Below are 22439 nucleotides of genomic sequence, written 5' to 3' on the forward strand. Positions count from 1 at the left end.
ATGCATGATAGCAATTAAAAATAAATAATAGGGTAAACACACAAGTTCACAAAATGGTTTAGTTTATTAAACAGATGGAAGTAGAATTGATTGAGGATGTGATTTGCCAGGGGGGGCCAATTGACCCCAAATGTAACAGTTTATCAAACCTTCTGGTAGTTTAAAATAACCATCGTTCATTCTAACATTAAATACATACATTTCTCAAGATTGTCAGCAGTCTAAACACCAGCATTTCCCCGCTTGCAGAAGCTACTGCAAGTTGCCGTTCCGAATACAGCCTGGCACTTTTTCAAACAGTTTGACTGGTCTCTACAGCGCTACAGCTGAAGATGCGCTCTATGATATGAAAGGGAAGTGGTGGAGATGGGAGCGACTGTGGGAGTGAAGTTGGGGATTCTATTGAAGGATATGGAGCTCCAAATACCAATGTTTAAGTGGCTTGTTGAACAAACGTCATATTGAAGGCGGCCCAAGCACAACCTGGTTGCCTATGGCCCACCCACCGCACTCTCCATGGTGCTGAAGGCGGCCCAAGCTCGACCTGGTTGCCTATGGCGCTATGGCCCACCTACCACTCTCCATGGTGCTGAAGGCGGCCCAAGCTCGACCTGGTTGCCTATGGCGCTATGGCCCACCCACCTCTCCAAATTTGTGTTTTCGGCGCCCAGTAACAAATATGAAGATGTAATCAGTCTACAATTTATGTTGGGTTCTACAGTGTTTGGTCTACGCTGCTTAGCCTTTTGACCTACTTAACCTACTGTGCTTTTAGTAGGCTAGTTAGTTAATTAATCTAGCTGTATTTAGGTCAAATGCTTTATAAGTTATGTAAACCTTATTCTTACAGCCTATTCTTTCAATATTACTTTACTGTCCCGTAGAATTATTGAGCTGCGTTTGGTCAAAGGGAGCAGCAAACCATTGCATAACATTTTGGAAATCATCCATTTGAAAGTAAAACATGAGATTGAGAATGCGTTAATTTACTTTGGAAGTTCTTATGGGCAGATCCCTCGATTTAGAAACAAACTACAACATTAAAGGACTTTTTGTTGCATTGTTTTAGGAGATGTGCGTTTTATATGGCTAGAACTGTAATTAATAATTATTTATGACCTAAATAAAAAGGTTAAACATCCCCATCATCACAAATCACACCCTGGATAGCAGAAATATTTGCTCCAGAGTCCAGGTACTGAATGACTTTTGCTGTAAGCCTGTTCATTTGGGTGTTCTTAACTTGACATACAAATAATGGCTAGTGAATGTATACTCCCTTCTGGAAAATACAATACATTTTACATAAAAAACAAAATCTTAATTTCCATAGCAAATATAATTGATAAATGTACAAAGTAATACATACAAATTTTCAACTGTACATTTTAAGCTCAATGTACTAACTGAAAGATTACACTTTTCTTTTTTATATAGCTGGTAAGCTGCATCAACATATTTCAACCGTCTCAAAATAAAAAGGCATCAATCCATCTTAGGTGATGAAGTGACTTGGATGAACTGTTGACATGATTAAGCATTACATACATAATTAAACCCAACTCATATGTCCCCATAGATGATTTATGATCATTACTGCCAAGTACAGCTTAGCCTTTCTGGAAACCTTGCAGCTGTGATCATCCACCACCGTCTGATATTCTGAAGATGGCCGTCGCTCCAAACTCGCATTCCAACATACCAACTCTTAAAGATTACTTCTTGTGGAATTTATTCTTTTTCTTGTTCCTCTTGCCAGCCCCCTGCGCCATCTTCTCAGTCATGATCTGCTTGTATTTCTTCTTGTTATTGCTGGTGACAAAGAAAAAGGAATGAACTATTTTATATGTGGCCATTTAATGTTTTTTTTATATACATAAAAATATATACAGTAATTTGATGCATTTGTGTGTGTGTGTGTTATACAGTGATGTGTTTGTGTGTATGTGATATACAGTAATTTTATGTGTTTGTCTGTGTTATACAGTGATGTGTTTGTGTGTATGCAATATACAGTAATGTGATGCGTTTGTGTGTATGTGATATACAGTAATGTGATGCGTTTGTGTGTATGTGATATACAGTAATGTGATGCGTTTGTGTATGTGATACAGTAATGTGATGCATTTGTGTGTATGTGATACAGTAATGTGATGCGTTTGGGTGTATATGATATACAGTAATGTGATGCGTTTGGGTGTATATGATATACAGTAATGTGATGCGTTTGTGATATACAGTAATGTGACGTGTTGGTGTATATGTGATATACAGTAATTTTATGTGTTTGTCTGTGTTATACAGTGATGTGTTTGTGTGTATGCAATATACAGTAATGTGATGCGTTTGTGTGTATGTGATATACAGTAATGTGATGAGTGTGTATGTGATATACAGTAATGTGATGCGTTTGTGTGTATGTGATACAGTAATGTGATGCGTTTGGGTGTATATGATATAAAGTAATGTGATGCGTTTGTGATATACAGTAATGTGACGTGTTGGTGTGTATGTGATATACAGTAATGGGATGTGTTGGTGTGTATATGATATACAGTATTGGGATGTGTTGGGTATATGTGTTTTGTGTGTATGTGATATCAGGGCTGTACACTGCAACGAGATTATGGCAAATTGTCCCTTAATTTGGCCCGTGCGAGTGGTAAATAATATTTGGGGGCAACCTTGCGAGTAGTGATTTCACTCCTAAATTAATAAAAAAAATAGTAAAACATTAGCCTACAACCAGGGCTGTACAGTGCGACATAATGTCACACCGGTTCTATGAAAAGATCTGTCGGCAATGAATGAATTTATTGCGATAGCCCGTGGGGAAAAAAGATTTGTGTGTGAAGTGAATCTGGGTCATGCTATATACTTGGTAGTTGTAGTCTATCGTGCAATTAAATACCATGTCCCGCCTGCGTAGAGTCCATACATCCAACACCAAATCCCATAATTCCTAGCGAACAATCGAAACTGAATGTGAACTTCCTTTCAATAAGTTGAAGCTGCTAATTTTGCTCTGCAAGAACAACGGAGCGGATATCAGTCCATCTTATGACAACCACGTCCGATGTGGAGAGATGATAAGAGACCATAGCTGATTAAATTAAGTCGAACCTGGCAGTGATGATTGACGGGGACACACTTCTAACGTTCAGTTCAGCCATGCATTAGGTGAGTAGCCCACTATTAGGACGTGAAATACTGTCTACTTAAATTTTCCTCCGGGGATCAATAAAGTATCAACCTATCTGTCTATCTAATAGAGACAATATGCAAATAAGATAATACTAATAATTGTCACGGTTCCCCATATGAAAGTGGCTTGCAACTTACTGCTGGTAAAATCACTGTTTATTTCTCGTTTTGCATAGTATTACATTCCTCTTCTATAAACAATCAAAGTCCTACCGTAAGAGCCTCATACAGGTCCATTAAACCTTTTTGATTAGAGTCTTTCCTTCGAGCTAAGTTGAACTGATCATTTCACTGTCAAAAGAGAAAACTTAAACAAGGTTGCGTCGCAACACTGTTTTCAAAATAAAGGTCACATATACACATACCGTAGTAGGCCTCTCAATTCTTATTAAAAAAAGTCCCGGATATACATAAACATTAATTGGCATAGATCTCTATAAACGGCCCAACACATTGATCACTTTAGGCACACCCTGAAACCAGTAACATCACAAATATGAAGCGGGTAATTACCCATAAAAATAATAAACCTTTCATGGGGTTATTTACAATAATAATAATTAATTTTATTTATAAAGCACTTTTCATTGTGAAACAAAGGTATGCAGAGTTTCTTGTCCTCCTGATTAATGCAATGGTGTGTGTGTGTGTGTTGTGGTGATCTCATTCAAGGAGCACTACACAAGCGCACGCACACACAGTTTGTTGTTTTTGTTCCATTAGTGATTTACACACTTTCTCAGTTGGTTCATTATAAAAGATACAAACCTGAAGAACGCACTTAAATGTTAAATAAAAGGACCACAGTAATGAGGCAGGAAAATATTTTTTTGCACTATAATTGTAAAATTTGCCCCTAAAAAAAATTCTGTGCCCCTAAATTTCTCATTTAGGGGCAAGTGTGCCCCTAGTGAAAAAGCTTAGCGTACAGCCCTGGATATACAGTAATGTAACGCATTTGGGTGAATGTGATATACATGTTTGTGTAACATACTGTCTGAACTCTGCATCAGCCAGCAGCTCCTCAACCATGGTTCTCTTCCTCTCCTTTTTGGGAAGCCTGGAATGATAGAAGTCTGCTGGGCTGTCTACTATTGTCCCAATCTGCAACGCATACAAGCAAAACAAAGTTGATGGATAACGCCTATGAAATAAAAGGCAATGTTTGGATTACTACAACAACAATATTTTAGTTTTTTTCCACATAATAATTTGCAGTGATTTTTTGTGAATGTACATAATAATAATCATCTAAACAACATTGCTATTACTTGCCTGTTGATGAGTACTGATTAAACAGATACAATTCCATTAAAAATTAAATGGGCCTCCCTGACTTTTATTAATTATTCATTTATAAATGTTTTACCCAGGGACAGTGCACATTAATCAACATCTTCAGTTTCCACATCAATGTAAAAGTACCAGAATTAGCTAATGAGCTAGTTTTCATCTGTAGTCCCTGCCTACCATGCATGTCTTTATGGTGTGGGAGGAAACCAGTTTACCCATGTGAACACAGGGAGAACATGCAAACTCCACACAGAAAGGCCCCCTGCTGGGGTTCAAACCCAAGACCTTCTTACTGTGAGGCAGCAGTGCTAACCACTGTACCGCCGTGGATGTTAGGCATTTATCTTTCTTGCAATATTTGATAACCGATATATATATATATACACATATAGTACACAGTACTTAGTAGGGCTGCGCGATTAATCGTAAAAAGACAGCGATCTCGATTCATAGACCTATGCGATCTCATTTCTAAATGACGGCGATTCTGATGTATTTGCGTCAAAATGGAGATCAATTGCATTAAAAACACTTGCTCCTATTATCCTCTCTTCCTCACTCACAGTGCTCACTACCGCTGCTCTCCCCACAATGCCCCTCCCCCCCAGGCTACTCAGCTGAGTAAACAGCTGAGCTCGCACATAACACGGCACGTGTCGAACGAGCAAGACAAAACATTTTCAAGCTAAAGAAAAAAGAAAGAAATTAGCGACACTGAAGAAAATCCCGGTGGTGAGGGAGAGTGATGTATCCACTACTGTGCTTATACCGAAAAAAGGAGCACATTCCAGTGTATGGAACTTTTTCGGGTTTAATTAAACCTGACGATGATGTACAAGGAGGAGTCCTACTTTGCAAGCAATGCTTTGGCACCATCGCAGCAACGCAAGGTAACACGACCAACCTCTACAACCACCTCAAACGTCACCATAAAGTCGAATATGATTTAGCAATGAAGGACAACCACATCACAAAATCCCAGCCGTCAGACCACACAAGCCTCAATAACGCAAACGTTACACAGTGCATCGTCTTATCGATCAAGTCAATCAACACCGTTCAAAAATAGGGGTTTAAGAAAATGATCAAGACGCTAGACAAGTGCTACTTAATACTTTTCAAATGTTGCATTGTCTGCTCTGTACACCCAGTGTCGAACGACAGTCGAGACAGAACTGCGTGATGATGTGATGAGGTTTTATTTGTATTATTTTATCATTTATTCTAAAGCTGTAACTGAACATTCTATTTCATGTTAAAACTATAATTGAACATTCTAAAGCCCTAAGCGAACATCCTATTTCACTCTGAACATTCTAAAGCCATAACCGAACATTCATTACTGATGAAGCAATCACACTAAGTTTATTCATACATTTTTACATTCTAGTCTTTTTTATGTTCAGCAGCATTTAATTGAATCACTTTGATTAAGTGTTCTAAAATAAGAGATGAAAAGAGACTAGTTATTTTGTATTACAAGAGACTTTTAAGTTTAAGTCAAGCACTTTGTTATAAGTTAAGATATAAGTTATGTTAAGTCAAGCACATTGATATATGTTATGTTGTCCGTTTAAGAAAGTGCAATAAATGTTTTTATAAAATAAAAATAAAAAAGAATCGTGAGAGAATAGTGATCTCAATTCTTAGGGAGGAAAATCGTGATTCACATTTTAGCAAGAATCGCCCAGCCCTAGTACTTAGTACTATATTTACTGACCTGAAAGTATTTGGGAAAGCCGTCTCTGTCGTTCTTCTTATAGAACCTCTTAGGGTCTATAGCTCCTCTCATCTTCAGGACTCTGAGGTCTCCTTTCAGCTCACTGGTCAGCTCAGGGGCCTTCATGTTGAACCAGCCGTCTCCTGTCGTCTTCTCCCTCTCCTCCTGGGGAAGATAAGAGAAAGAAACTATATTAAAACCATGTCATGTCGATGTATGATCGCTTAAAATATATATATATAATGATGCTACATTCTATCACTCCTGATCATCTGCTTTTGATGCATAACATAGACACTACTGGCGTGATTCTGTGGCAAAATGAGTGAAACTGAAATAAATGTTACTGCAGAGCAGATCCCCGAGGCTACCATTAGTAACGGCCACATATTTTGCTAGCATAAGAATGTCTCAAAGCTCAAAGTCAAAGTCTTCATTACATTTTGTCACACACACATCACACATGTTATGGGCAGTGAAATCAATGCGTCTCTAAACCAAGTACCTGCTTGTACGACTTACTCTGTTTTTCAGTTTTAAGGTGCGTTTGGTGGGTCGAGGTACACCATCCTTCTTTTCAAAGTCTGGACCAATCACGCTGTTCTTCATCACCTGTGGACAAGATAAACTGCATCACAGCACCACAGGCTGCAAGGCACTGCACCACACCAACCCACGACTCCTCAACACAGACCAAAGTCAAGACAAACTGCCTGAAAAACAACCACCACCTCCGGGAATTATTGAATTTACCCATCCTTGCATAACTATAAAATTCATTATTCATTCTGCACCATAGATCACCTTCAAAAGGGAGAAAATCAATGAAAGTTATTTACTTCATCTTGGATCTTCTGTTCCTTCAGTTTTTTCAGGGAGCTAGAGACAGGTTTTGATTTGCTGCCATCAAAATTGATGTATAATCCCCCAAGCTCCTTGACTCTGAGGCCCGGGTCAATACGGCTGGACAACTCTTTCCTGAAACAAATTGGCAGAGAGAGAATTCCTCAGGAGACACAGTCATGTCTCATTTCTCACTGCCGCATTCGAGATATGAATATAATATAATGAAGATGTGTGTGGAGTGTGCATATGCTATGTGGACGTGCTTCGCAACTCGATTTTGGAGTAATGCAGATTTATAACAGAAGAAAGAAAACACTGCTTTACATTTCTCTTAATTAAGGTTTCCTCTCACAGGGATCTCGGAAGAAGGAAAATACTACTGCGTTCAGAAACAGGTCTCCACTAAAGGTCTTTATAAAGGATTAAGTGTGTTATAATATAAGAGTCTGCCCATTAGGATCTGTGAGAATGTTAACACTTTGGTTGCCATGGGTTAAATTCATGATATACCATAGGTTGCCGGCTCTATTTGTCTATGGAGAAGTACCCCTTCTTTGCATGGCTATAACTTTTTAAATTCTATTGCTACATTGCCATTATTAGGGCCCATTCAAAGTCCTATATGTATTGTTCATTGTGTAGCAACGTTAAACTTTTTCATTCACATATTCATAGTAAAGTATGGTCTAATGTATAAGTATGTTTTCATCTCTTTCTGCAGCTTTCTCCAGAACGTGATCTATAGCCCCAAATACATTATATTGATGATGCAATACAGTTTTATGGCAATCAGCGCGATATAAAAAATTCCAACTAGACGTACTTCTAGAAGTTACTACACGTCATCTGATGTTGACCGGATGGGCTAGGGGGCGTTTATAATTCCGTGGGCAGCGTTATACCAATCATCTAATGTGGGTCAAATGTTGATAATAGCAGTTAGTATCGAAGACGGTAACTTTACACGCTAAAACTCACCCCAGTCTCCGCGCGCCGTTGGGCGATCATCGTAGAGTAGAAATTTGATCATTATGGGATGTAGATTTACCCGGTCCATCTCCAGCTTGTATAATGGTATATACGTCCAAATCATGTTGTTTATCGAGTTATTGGCAATCGATCGCTATGTATTGTGACGAGCCAGAGTCCCGGGACATGTACCGAGTGCCCGGAAGTAATACGGCCGTCCAGCACAACCTCTACGGCACTTCCTGTTAAAGGGGAACTCCACTTTTTTTGGAAATTAGCTTATTTAACATCTTCCCTGGAGTTAGACAAGAAGATGCATACCTTTTTTGTCTCTGTGCGTGCATTTTAGCTTTGGGAATAGACGCTCCGTTAGCATAGCTTAGCTTCATCACTGGAAGTGAGGCAGGACAGTAGCCTTACAGTGCCTTACAGTGTATTGCAAGGTCTGACATTGACCAAACTTGATATGCATGACCTTGGTCGGCTCTAGGTCAACTCCTGAAAAGGGGGTCAATGTCAGACTTTGCAATCAAAGTTAGGGGGCTAATAACCCTTGCCATAATTTCAGTGCGCCCCCTAACTTTTGATTGCAAGGTCTGACATTGACCCCCTTTTCAGGAGTTGACCTAGAGCCCACCAAGGTCATGCATATCAAGTTTGGTCAATGTCAGACCTTGCAATACACTGTAAGGCACTGTAAGGCTACTGTCCTGCCTCACTTCCAGTGATGAAGCTAAGCTATGCTAACGGAGCGTCTATTCCCAAAGCTAAAATGCACGCACAGAGACAAAAAAGGTATGCATCTTCTTGTCTAACTCCAGGGAAGATGTTAAATAAGCTAATTTCCAAAAAAAGTGGAGTTCCCCTTTAAGCGATTGCGCCGATCGGCCACCAGATGGCGCTCCTGAACCGCCAGAGAGCTCAGTGGGTCCTCCTGGTGGATCTCAGGCCAGCGGAGGGGACATATGAATCCGATCGCAGATTTTTGAAATATTGATATAAGGACGCTGTAAAGCGTCCTCCGGCAACTTGAGCATGGCCGGGAATGACGCTTTTAAGCGTTTCCCGGCACCCAAAGTGTTAAGGCACTAGGAGGATTTTGACATCAATATATCATTGTAACTCATGTCCAGACCGTGGCAGGATCACGGCAGAAACATATAGACTGAGGAGAATGAAAGACACCTGACGAGACCGCAGTGAGTCCATTAATATCCTCTATTTTATATTGACATGTTGGGCAACCGGGTCAGATGCACAGGAGTTCTGCTGAAGACAATACATTACAGCTCAAAAGGAAGCCTTTCCACACAAAACTGGCTCATTATCAAAAAATAACTCCGTTAGCCAGGGCCGTTTACCCTCCTCTCCTCGTCAAATCAGATCTCATGCCAGGGGGCACGAACAAATGGCAAAATCATCTTGCAAATGGAAGCAAACGGGAAGCGACCGGGTTTATGGGAAATGTGGTCTTGTTATGAGAATTAGGCTACCAATTGTTTCGGCAATGGTCTCATTTTGTTTACTGTAATTATACCAAAGTATTGCAACAAATCTGACAATGATATATAATATGATATATTTTGTTGAAAATTCTCCTTGTAGTAGCTTTAACATGTAGTGTGTCAATCATCAGAAGCAGACATCCAATTCATACTTACAACTGAGGAATTTTACCAGTGAAGAGGATTTCGTCATCTTCATCATCGTCATCATCACCCCCGTCTTCATCCACAAACTCCTCATCTTGATCCTTTTGGTCCTCCGCCTCTGTGCCTGACCCCTCCCCACTTGGGCCCTCCCCTATATAATACTGTCCGTCAGCCTGTAGGCCAGGCTCTGTGTCAATCACAAACAGTCCTTTAACTGACACAGCGGGAGTCTGACGCTTCTTGGGTGGTCCTGCTCGTTCTTCATCCAAACCCTCCTCTTCCTCTGCTCCAGAGCCTTCCTCCTCCTCGTCCTCGCTGCTCTCCAACAGGCTGATCACTCCCGTCTTCTGAACAATGACAGAGTCTCTAGCTTCTGCTTCAGGACCAGACAGTGTTACATTGAGCGTCTGACTAGACGTCACTTGAATGGACTCAGTGGGTTCTGAAGGGGAAGGAGGCGATTCACTTGAACCAACTTGTTGAGCATCTGTACTTGATGTGCTGACCTCCATGCCCTCCTCCCCATCGGGAAGTGTTTCCACGGCAACGTTCCCATCCACAGACCTATTGTCCAAGCTTACGCTCTGTGATGGGTGGTCGTCCACATTGGTGTTCAACTCACCCATCTCCATGGCTTCATCACTCTCTTCAATTTCCTCTGTGACTCCAGAGGTAGCGGGCCTTTCACCTTTGGTTACTGTAACAGACTGGGTAGAGGAGGGTTCCACTGGTTCCGTTGGTGGCACCATTTCCTGTACCAGTGGCATCGCCGAGACATCTCCATCTTTATCTCCAGTCAACGGCTCCCTCTGCTGTTCTCCAGCTGTCACTTCAGGCTCATTAATAGCCTCTGCTTCTCCAGTAGGACTATCCGACGCTATGACTGAGCTACTGAGAGGGACCTCAGAATCTGCTGGAGTATCAGTGTTCTCCTCCTCCACTGTGATGACAGCCTCGGGTGTGTCTGTGGAGTCTTCTTGAACACCACTAGGTTGGAGTGCGCTAGTTTCACTCATCTCCACATCAGCAGGTGTAGTAGTAGACATGATCACACTCCCTCTGTGTCCAACTTCTATCACCTCTGCATCCTCAGGTGGGACATCCTTTGATGTTAGGTTAGTACTGGTCACATCTTCCTCATCTTCCTCTTCTAGAGTTAGAGTTATATCTTCCTCGAACACCGTGCAGTCTGGGTCAGCACTGACTGTACTGTCTAACCTTGAGTCACTTAATAAACTCTCCTCCGCTGCCGGCTGTGACACGGTAACCTTACTGGCCTGAGAGTCCACTGCCATGGGCATCGCCACCGCTAGCTCACCCTCTCCTGGTTCTTCTCCCTCCACAGCTCCAGGGGTGTTAGCTTGCTCTAGAACACCACTGAGACAGCACTGAACAGCTAAGAGCCTGGTAGCTAGAGTGTCTTTACTGCTGGTGCCAGAGCCTGCGCGGCTGCTGCTTGGCGTCCCTCTGCTTCGCGTGGAGTAGGCGCTGCCCGGTGGAGAATGCACATCCGTCAGTTCAGAATCCGAGTCGGTGGCCATGGTATCCGTGGACTTGGCGGATCTACGAGTGTTTCTCCTTGGCGTTGCACACGGCCCAGACTCAAATCCTTCAGAATCACAGGACTGGGTAGCTGCAGGCTTCCCTCTTCCAGCCCGGGTTCTCCTGCTGGGGGCAGGGGACTCGGAACCTTCCGACACGTCATCCAGGTGCATGGGGGCAGGTCGGCCCCTTCTGGACCTCGTAGAAACACTGGAGGTGCAGCTGTCAGCCTCTGACTCTTCGGACTGCTTTGTGGCCAATGCCCTGGTGGGAGCGCTCTTCCTGCTGCTCCTGGTGACTCTCTGGGAATCAGACAGCATAGAGCTGCAGGACTCAGCCTCCGACACTGTGCCAGCATCACCAACGCCCGACACAACAGGGGCTGGGTCAGAACTCTCCGGAACATTCGTCTTTCTTGGGGTCCTGGTGCCACGGCGTGCACTCTGACCCCCTTTGGATGCAGGCGTTGCTGAGGAATGCAAGTCATCTCCTTCCTGACTGACTCCATGCGGCTGTCTTCCCTTTCCCCGAGTGCGGGTGGATGGTGGTTCACTCTCGGATAAAGCAGAACAGCAGGACTCCAGGTCGGATGCATCGGCATCATGGGTGGAATCCCCATGGGAGGAGGGCTCTGGACTGTGAAGTCTAGAGGCCTTGGTGCATCTTGATCGTCTCGTCCCTGTGGAACTCTGACTCTCTGGAGATACTGCACGTCCTGCCTCTCCCTCGTCAGGCTGGCAACAGGTCTTCTCTACCTGGGAAGGCTTGGCAGGAGTCTCCTCTTGTTTGGCAGTCCTCCTGGTTATTCGACCAGTGGATGGAGTGGCCTGAGGGACAGATGGGACATTCAACAAAGTAAACAATGCTGCCAATTAGAGCTGCCGCGGTTACCGCATTACCGCGGTATCGCTGTTACATCACGCCCACCACAGAGTTTAGCTGAATACCGCATCACTGCTGTTTTTTATAATAATACTCTCAACCAAAGCAATGCAACCATTTTGATTGACAGTCGATTCTGCCAATTACGTCACACCGCTTGCACCCGCCTCTGCTGTTACCACTAATCGGCAAGCGCATATTTGTTTTTTACTTCCTGAATGTCAGCCATTGATCAGAGCTCACAACAAGGCTAATAACGTTAGCTCCCCGCCGGAGTGGACTACCATCGCTCCTCAGGAGTACTAAACGAGGCATAATGATTTTACTGCAACGAATGTCATAATAAAAGCCCTTCGTTCTATACACTTGTCTGATTGAAAACTTTATTAACAGACCGCAGAATGGGCACAACTCGGCACGCTCTGCCTTGCTATGGTCCGGTAAATACGCTCATGTTATTGAACTTGTAACTCTATAACGTTAATGCCACAAAATGAATGCCTTTGTTAATCATAAGTAGTAACTTTATAATAATAATAAGAAGAAGAAGAAGAAAGGGTCAGGGGGGTAACTGCCGGGCGCTACCACCCCTGCCCGCGACACCGAGTGAACGGCGCACGACCAGAGGGGAGACTTCGAATCCGTGTTTCACTTTCAATAACGAATGCGTGCTTGCCGAATCCCAAACAATATTCATGCTGCAAAGTCATCCTCTAAAGATAGACATTTAGACTAGAGGCAGGCTATATGCTATAAAGAGTCGACTAAAAAAAAAAAAAAAAATGCATTAAAACCTTTTTTTTTTGCGGTAACCGCGGCGGTAGGAAATATTTTGCAAATTTGTGCGGTAAGGAAAACATCAATACCGCGGCAGCCCTACTGCCAATACTATAAGTTTACAGCCAGACCAGCCCTGCCTGTGATCTGCTCAGCCCTGCCTGGTCGCGTCTATGCCAAATACAACAGCGTTCGGTTTCCGGCGTAGCCGTTTTGCGCTCTGATTGGCCGAGCGCGCGCATGCGCATGAGCCGCGACAAGCCTCTCTGCCTCTGCTGCTGCTGTATGTTGGAGAACCAGCGGTTTTCCGCTCCTCCTCACTCGAGTGTGAGAACAAAGCCGCGCGAGGGTGCGGCACCTCGGCACAGCTCAGCCCTGTGTGACACGAGCAGGAAGGAGGAGATGGGAGTCCTTCCAATCGGAATATGTTGTTTCTTTACACATATGTTGGCAGGGAGCGAAATTAACTTTTTGACTCACCGGCCAGTGGCGGGTAGATGGGAAGAATCTACCCGCCAAGCATATTTCTTACCTGCCAAATTTTTTTGATTAAAAAAAATATATATATATATTTTATATAATTTTTTTTTTAATAAAATATATATTATATAATCATACTTGTAGTTGTATTATCTGCGAGACATCGCCACCACGCAATAAGTCAAAATGCTCGCTATCTGCAAACAGCTCCACTGTCTGTGTATACTCGAGTAGCCTCCAGCTCCAGCAAGGATTCTCCGGCGATGCAGCTAGACCTATTGGTATAATATTGCGGTTCTTTGGTCTAATCACATTCATCAAGCCCTCAGCTAGAATACGCGTTGTATCAATGTTATAAGACATTGATATCAGGAGCTATCTGTAGCTACTGCTAGCCCGCTAGATAACGTTAAGACAATTTAGTTTACTGGGACATTATAGATCTAACGTGAGCTAGCTAACGAGGGAACGGAGGTATTATGCACTCGAGTCGACTATTGCTGGAGCATGTTGATATCAGTAGCTAGCCAGCTAGATACCGTTAGACAATGCCTCGTCATGTATTAAACTAAAAGTGAATAGTTGACTGGGTCATTGTTTAAACAGTAACGGTAGCTCATGGAGGTCCGATCTAGACTAGAGCAGACTGCTACCATTCTGAGAGCTTAACGTTAGCACTAGAGCTGCGGGCGAGCTGCTACCATTCTGAGAGCTTAACGTTAGCACTAGATGCTGCGGGCGAGCTGCTACCATTCTGAGAGCTTAACATTAGCACTAGAGCTGCGGGCGAGCTGCTACCATTCTGAGAGCTTAACGATAGCACTAGATGCTACGGGCGAGCTGCTACCATTCTGAGAGCTTAACGTTAGCACTAGATGCTACGGGCGAGCTGCTACCATTCTGAGAGCTTAACGTTAGCACTAGATGCTGCGGGCGAGCTGCTACCATTCTGAGAGCTTAACGTTAGCACTAGAGCTGCGGGCATCCGTGTTGATACGAGCAGAAGCCAATAGCATCCCGCTGCAGGGCTGGCCCGGCTGGGCGGATATGACTCGTTGCCACGGTTTTTTTCAAAATAAGAATATCATACGAACCGAATGCTGCTAACTGCCGGAGCCATCGATATTATGACTCTAGCTGCGTTTGGGCCGGAAAGGAGACCCGCACAGATTTTCAAAATAAGAGTATCGTTATGAACTACACGTCTACACGCCACACGGCGGGCAGGGCTCTCAGTGGCAAGCGCCAAAGGTAAAAACTGACCGCCCCTGGCGGGCGGCGGGCTTTAATTTCGCCCCCTGTATGTTGGATTATGAATATGTCTTTATATTTACAAATTAATGACTAATTCGGTCAGAAATTAGTCAGCTCATCCCTGCCTGGTCGTGTGAATACTTTCGGCAGCCAACTTGTCCTTCCGCATTGCTGATTGGCCGAGCGCGCGCATGCGCATGAGCCGCGACGGGCTCCTCAGCCAGGCTCCGCTTAAGGCAATTTATACAAATGGAAGTATCGATTACGCCGTAACGAATCATTAAAAAAATATACCCTTAACTGGAATATGTTGTGCCTTTACACATATGTTGGATTATGTAATTGGTTTGTCATGACGGCATGACAAACACAGCTCCCGGTGTCTGAGACAGAACTCAGCGAGACGAGCGAGTGAGATCGGTTTGACGATCGGCGAAAATAAAGCATTATCACCGATCACCGCATATTTATACTGATTATCGGCCGATAACGATCGGTGGCCGATCGATCGGGGCATCCCTAGATGAAAGGGTTCTCAAGGCTCTCGTTGCGTACTGCTTACGTCACAGGCAGGGAGCGAAATTAACTTTTTGACTCACCGGCCAGTGGCGGGTAGATGGGAAGAGTCTACCCGCCAAGCATATTTCTTACCTGCCAAATTTTTTTTGATTAAAAAAAAATATATATTATATAATCATACTTGTAGTTGTATTATCTGCGAGACATCGCCACCACGCAATAAGTCAAAATGCTTGCTATCTGCAAACAGCTCCACTGTCTGTGTATACTTGAGTAGCCTCCAGCTCCAGCAAGGATCAAGGATTCTCCGGCCCTGCAGCTAGACCCTATATTCAGCTACTAGACCCTACATTCAGCATGCAAGGATTCTCCGGCGATGCAGCTGGACCCATTTATAACGTTACGGTTATGTTGTCAAATCACATTCAACATGCCCTCAGCTAGAATACGCATTCAATCAATGTTATAAGACATTGATATCAGGAGCTATCTGTAGCTACTGCTAGCCCGGTAGATAACGTTAAGACAATTTAGTTTACTGGGACAGATCGATCTAGCGTGAGCTAGCTAACGCGAGCTAGCTAACGAGGGAACGGAGGTTTTATGCACTCGAGTAGACTATTGCTGGAGCATTTGTTGATATCAGTAGCTAGCCAGCTAGATACCGTTAGACAATGAGTTAGCACTAGATGCTGCGGGCGAGCTGCTACCATTCTGGGAGCTTAACGTTAGCACTAGATGCTGCAGGCGAGCTGCTACCATTCTGAGAGCTTAACGTTAGCAGTGGCACTAGAGCTGCGGGGCGCGGGCCGCTCTGTGTTGATACGAGCAGAAGCCAATAGTATCCCGCTGCAGGGGGCTGGCCCGGCTGGGCGGATATGACTCGTTGCCACGTTTTTTTTCAAAATAAGAATATCATACGAACCGAATGCTGCTAACTGCCGGAGCCATCGATATTATGACTCTAGCTGCGCTTGGGCCGGAAATGAGACCCACACAGATCTTCAAAATAAGAGTATCATTATGAACTACACGTCTACACGCCACACGGCGGGCAGGGCTCTCAGTGGCAAGCGCCAAAGGTAAAAACTGAGCGCCCCTGGCGGGCGGCGGGCTTTAATTTCGCCCCCTGGTCACAGGCATGCGCTAGTAGCCTAGAAGCGTAAACAAAGCAAACAAGCATGTCTGATTCTATCCACGGAGATCACCTGAAGGCTACATTGACAGTACTTTTAATTAAATACACAAGAATCAGTCCAGCGGCTATCACAACTATTAGGGACTGGAGCCACTGTCTGTGTGTGTCTGCTTTGGTCCAATCACATTCCCCCACCCACAGTCTGCGAATCATAGACAGAGTAGGGTGGGTCTTCACAGCATGCCTGGTTGTCTCAACGACCTGAGGCAGTGTAGCGGGGCTCCGTCGTCTCGAGTCGACTACACTTTTATAGCCTCGTCTGCACGAAGAATTCCCTCCCAAAACGCTAGTCTAAACGCAAAATTAAAAGTGAGACCGCAAGACGACTTCTGCGGTTTCTGTTGACTCTCTCCGTCTAAACATGGTCTCAGAAACCTTGTACAGCAACTGTTTTGAGTGCAAAAAAAGTTCTCCAGCATTTTGAATGCCATTGCTTTTAATTTAATTTTATTTTATTCTTGTCATTGTTCATTGTTGTGTTTTAAAATAAAGAACAATAATGACATCTGAGAGTTTTTCCCTGATTGAGGAAAAGTATCGAAAGTATCGAAATTAATATTGGTATAGTATCGAAACTAAAATGTTGGTATTTTGCCTCTTTGTCAGCGTCCCTAAAGCATGATGCTGTTGCAACGTGGGCTCATCTTAATCCAGTGCTCAAGTCCATCCGGGAGGAACATCCAGAAGTGAAGCACATCCATTTTATTTCAGATGGACCCACCTCCCAGTACCGCAACAAGACAGTGTTCTATCTGGCCTCGACAGCGCCTTTCATGAGAGGGTTTGAATATGTCGCCTGGAACTTCTCAGAGGCATCTCATGGCAAGGGTGCCCCTGATGGGGTAGGGGGTGCACTCAAGAACCTAGCAGACCGGCTTGTTGCTTATGGAACTAGCATCATCCCAGACACCAACACACTGCATGAGCAACTGGCAACACACTCATCTGTAAGGCTATACATGGTAACAGAGGATGAGATCATTTCGGCCCAGGATTTGATTCCTCCATCCCTGAATACAGTGCCCGGGACTATGAAGATTCACCAGGTATTCAATGTGACATGAGGTTGAACAAGTTTGATTGATTGAACACAATTAGGGATGCACGATAATTATCGGGCCGATATCAGCAATTATGACGTCATCCCGATAACGTTATTGATAGCTCCGATAATATAATATATCTTTTGGTAAAAAAAATTGGGATGAAGGGCGTTTGTTTTTACTGTAGGCTCCGCCCGTTTTGACAGTACTGTGGTACGACTGATAGCGTGTGGTTTAGGAAGAGGGCGTTTTACACAAATCCAGCGCTCCCTTTCTTGGCTGTGACATAGCCACGTAAGTTTCAGAAGCAGCGTGGATGTAAACAAAGATGGCATCAGTAGTGTGGGCATTTTTCAAAGTTTCAGAGGAAAAAAGTTCGCTTGCTATTTGTAACAAATGCAATGCAGAAGTTCCACGAGGAGGGAAAAGGGCAACAACTTATAATTAGTGCTGTCAGGCGATTAAAAAGATTTATCTAATTAATTACAGGATTTGTAATTAATTAATCTAATTAATCGCATTTTAATCGCATAACCATTTTATGCCTGATATTCTATATTCTATAATCATATTTCAAATTGCATGTGTCCGGATGGCACAATTCAGTACTGTATCTACAAAACCTTCTGTTTAATCATCTTCCATCTATTAATTTGCTTAGATTTTTCAGGTCTGGTCAATTTGAGCATGGTGTTATTCACAGTCAAAGATAAAAAATGTTTTATTGATATTCTCATTTGGTTCATTACAATTTACTCAAGCCTAGTAACAGACCAGGCCATGTGAGCGGTGCGGCGCGGGGCGCGGAGCGGGCGGTTTTGACGTGAGCGAGGAGTGGGTTTTCAAATGAGTCGGCGCGACGTCCGGAGCGAGAGTTCTCCTCCGCTCCAATCCACTCCAGGCCGCTCACAGTGGTTTAACACTGTTGATGTAATATATACATGCAGTACAATGCCAAAGCAACAGATGACGATGTACAAACATGAAGGCCATTTTCAACCAATGAGAAGGGTGAACCTGTGATATCCTCTTCAGGCTTCGTCACTCACTCCTGTTAGAAAAAGTATCGACGCCATTGTTGTTGTCGTTAGCTTACATGCTAACGTTAATGGCAGCGACCATAGCATTGTGGCTCGGCTAGCCTATCATCGCTTAATAGAGCTAGTGAATGGATAAACAACGTTATTTAACATTGCAGAATGGGTACAATTACAATGGGGCTCAATACAAACAATTGTTAAGGGGCCCAGGGGGTGTAGACTGTTGTAGTTTGAGCTAATTTACACCATGCTCCAAAAAAAATAAAAAAATCTGCCGAGCGATCTGGCGCGGGGAGCGAGCGGAGAGCGACTTGGGGGCGGGGTCAACATGAGCGATTAGCGGAGCGGACCAAGCTTTAAAGAGCGAAGAGCGGATTTCTCGGCCGCGCCGATCCGCTCACGTGGCCTGTAACAGACACAGTATTTCTGACACTAGGAATACATTCCCTGAGTTCCATAGATGTCCCTAGAATCAGATACCAAGAACATGCAAATGGACCATAAAAAAGTCTGTAAATGTGTAAATGAGATTTTTTTTCAGAGCCAGGACCTGTTTTGGAAGTGGGAAAGTGGGTCCTTGTGGAGTATGATGCAGAGTTGTTCCCTGGCACCATCACACAGGTATATGTAGAACTAGTTTTAGATATGGACACTAGGTTACTTGTTAATGGTAAATCCTGAGTCCTGTTTTGTATGTTTTCTTTTACCTATGTCCTTTACAGATTGTGGATGATCAATATGAGGTTGACACAATGAATTGTGCTGGAGAGAACAAATTCTACATTCCATCTCGAAGGTTCGATGGAGAGAAAGTGTGGCATTACTTGGACGACATCAAATGTGTCATCACGGAGCCACTACCTGCCACATCCTCTGCACGTCATTTTAGTGTTTCAGCTGAGATCTGGGCTAAATACACAAAGAAGTGTGTCTAAAACACTGGTGTGTGTAAATACGTGTTGTGGGGTGGGGGGTTCTACAGGTCTAAGCATGTTTTATACATGAAAACCATTTTGTCATGATTGTGTCCTTGTTTTTTTATTTCATTTTGTACAGGCCTACTTGTTTTTAACCAGAATATACACATTTATCTTAGGCCTATATGGATTGTATTATCTAAGGCAAGCAAGGTTCAGTTGCACATTTTGCGTTATCAGTTGGGTTGGGTGCATGATGCGCATGCGCTGTGATCACAGCCCAGGCGGCCACCAGGCAGCCAAATACGGAAATAACGCCGTTTTGAGCAGTGTTGACCAGTTTATAAAAAATATTTAAAATGTTTATTAGCAACGCCGAGCTTTCAAACCACCCCGGTTTTGTGTGTGAAACCCTCGTGCAACTGTGAGTACATTTGACATGTCTCTGTGATACTTGTATAACGAACGGTTCGGGCAGAACCAGTCCTTCATGGTCAACATAGCTTGGTTTCCTATTGAGGAGCAAGCAAGTGACTGTGGATTCACTCGGTGCATCACAGTCACGAAAGGGGCTATGTATTTCTAAGTGTTGCCCTACATTACACACCTGGTCATCCTTTTTGGGGGTTATTTTGAGCTGCTATACAAATAAACTCTTGACCAGATGCAACTCAAGAACCATTGCTAAATGGAACAGTTACTCAAAGAGTGATGAAGTGGAGTCTTATTGCAATTTACAGACGATCCACGAGAATACACGCCGTGGCCACGCTGAGGCTAACCGCTCACTAGATAGCCACGTGAAAGAGCGGCTAAGATACAGCCATATATGTTGGGCTCTATTCATTGCTAAGCAATACTGACATGATTGATTTACTTTAGCATAAATAAGTACATCATAAATTGTACTCACTAAAACACCAGAGGATTCTGAGTTGGTTTTAGTTGGGGAGTCCACGCGTACTCCTCTTCTGGTGGCCACCATCTTGGATACTGGCATGTCGCTCACTTCCGGTCTGAACCCCGACTCGTGGTTCCACAACTAGACTCGACCAACCGATAATGGGCAACACCACGTACAGTAGTTGTGATCATTACTGTGCTATTATGATATTGATGTATGAATGGTGTACACAATAAAACTATAAATTGAACCATTACACACTTGTGTATTGATTGATTGATTGAAATTTGTATTAACAGATTGCAGAATGGGTACAGTAAATGACCAAGTAAGGCTTTGTCAGTATTCCAATGTACAGTGTAAAATGTGTGTGTGTGTGTCCCCTACCCAACCCACCCCCCCACCTCCAATGTACAGCCCTCACCCAACCCACCCAACCCCACCCCACCCACCCAACCTCCTCCAATGTACAGTTTCTACGCCAAATGTATACACTCTTTTTCTGGACACTTTTGTATCACAAACAGTACTGTATTTTCAAATCTGATATGTCATAAATGTATAGATGTAGCAGTACTGTCTATCTGTATGTCATGTATGTCATATATGTTATGATGAATTGAAAATGGGGGACCCTGATGTAAACAAGACGAAAGTCTTTCTCTGGTCTGCATCCCCTTAACAATTGTATGTATTGAGCTGTACTGTACTGTACCCATTCTGCAATCTGTTAATAAACTTTTCAATCAATCAATCAATACAATACAGTACAGCTCAATACACACATTGCATTGATTGCAATGACCAGAGAAAGACTTTCGTCTTGTTTACATCAGGGTCCCCCATTTTCAATTCATCATAACATATGACATACAGATAGACAGTAGGCTACTGCTACATCTATACATTTATATGTATATTTTATTATTTAACTGTACATTGGATTATCGACAACCTTAATTGGTTCCAAGAAGAGGGTCTCATGTATAGTGTACAAATATTGTTTGTATCTTTGTAATATAATGTAGATTATTATGATTTGTCAAAGGGACATTAGAGCAACATAGTTATTTGGATTTCAGAGGCTACCGCATGAAAAGACACCAAGCAACAAGTGAAGATTGCTTTAAATATGAAATACTTGAACGTTATTATGAAACGTTATAATGCCCCATACTCTGCAACAACATGCCCCACCATACGTTATCACAAGTTGTCAATATTTAACTGGCAATTGTTTTTGTTTGCAATCATTTATGTGTATTGTGCTAAAAGTTCATTCAGGGAATATTTTTTAGGTAGGGGAGACTGAGTCTAGTTGTCACACGTTTTACTCACAGGTGTATTTCTCAGCATTGCTTACTTACAGTATGTAAAAACAAGACTACAAACATCTCAAAACAAACTGGCCAGACTACTGCTTGACCCTACTCCTAAAACCCACCTCACCCCTGCCCATTTTGACAACCTAGGATGGCTTAGAGTAGACTACAGAGTACAGAAACTTGAAATGGGCCTGGTCTACAAGATACACTACACCACTAAGGTACCCATGTACATGTCGAAATACTTCCCAAAGGTCAGTGATGAATACCACGACCACAACACCAGAGGGAGTTCCACAAATCATGTCTGTAACTGAGGGGTACAATTCCCTGACTGTATTATATAAGTATGGTATCATTAAACCACTACTGTCTTATGTACATTACTACTGGCCATACAGTACACAGGTATATTAGATGAACACTTCCCACAATGACACAGTTCCACACAAAACTGGGTTTAAGAATATTTATTAGCAGCAATGATAGTATATAACAATACTTTACGTAGGGTTGCGCTTATAAGGCAAAAGAATGTGCGTGAGCAAATCAATAACGTAAGTCCATTCTTATATTACGCAGGAGATAATGAATACAACCTGAATCTTAGGAATTATATCTATGGTACACTAGTAAGGCAGCGGGAGATACTGGTAGGGTCCCTCCGGTTGTAGGCCAGCAAGGGGAGAGGATTTGTCGGTAGTAGAGTCTGGGTCAACGATGAATAGAGAGACTCCAAGTACAGGAGACGGTGCAATAATCTCTTGATCCGCAGACGAATAACAGCTGTTCTCTGTGGCATGCAGCTCCGCATGGAAGAAAGCTAGCCAGCCTCAGGCTTCTGAGAGGCGGGCTCGACGTTGCTCCTCACAGG

At 43.2% G+C, this 22439-nt stretch overlaps 1 protein-coding gene across 1 annotated transcript; it reads right to left on the reverse strand.

Annotated features, from left to right (window-relative positions):
- Positions 1-45: 45 nt before the first annotated feature.
- dnttip2 (deoxynucleotidyltransferase, terminal, interacting protein 2) lies at positions 46-20321 on the reverse strand (the record flags this gene model as incomplete). Its single annotated transcript, XM_084338048.1, has 7 exons — positions 46-1812; positions 4199-4308; positions 6218-6382; positions 6740-6829; positions 7057-7195; positions 9694-12053; positions 20250-20321. 7 exons carry the CDS (start codon positions 20319-20321, stop codon positions 1716-1718), a joined length of 3033 nt encoding a protein of 1010 aa, XP_084194174.1. The 3' UTR covers positions 46-1715.
- Between the last annotated feature and the right edge of the window lie 2118 nt (positions 20322-22439).

Source organism: Notolepis coatsorum (assembly GCF_963971535.1).
Source record: "Notolepis coatsorum genome assembly, chromosome: 2".
Classification (NCBI taxonomy): domain Eukaryota; kingdom Metazoa; phylum Chordata; class Actinopteri; order Aulopiformes; family Paralepididae; genus Notolepis; species Notolepis coatsorum.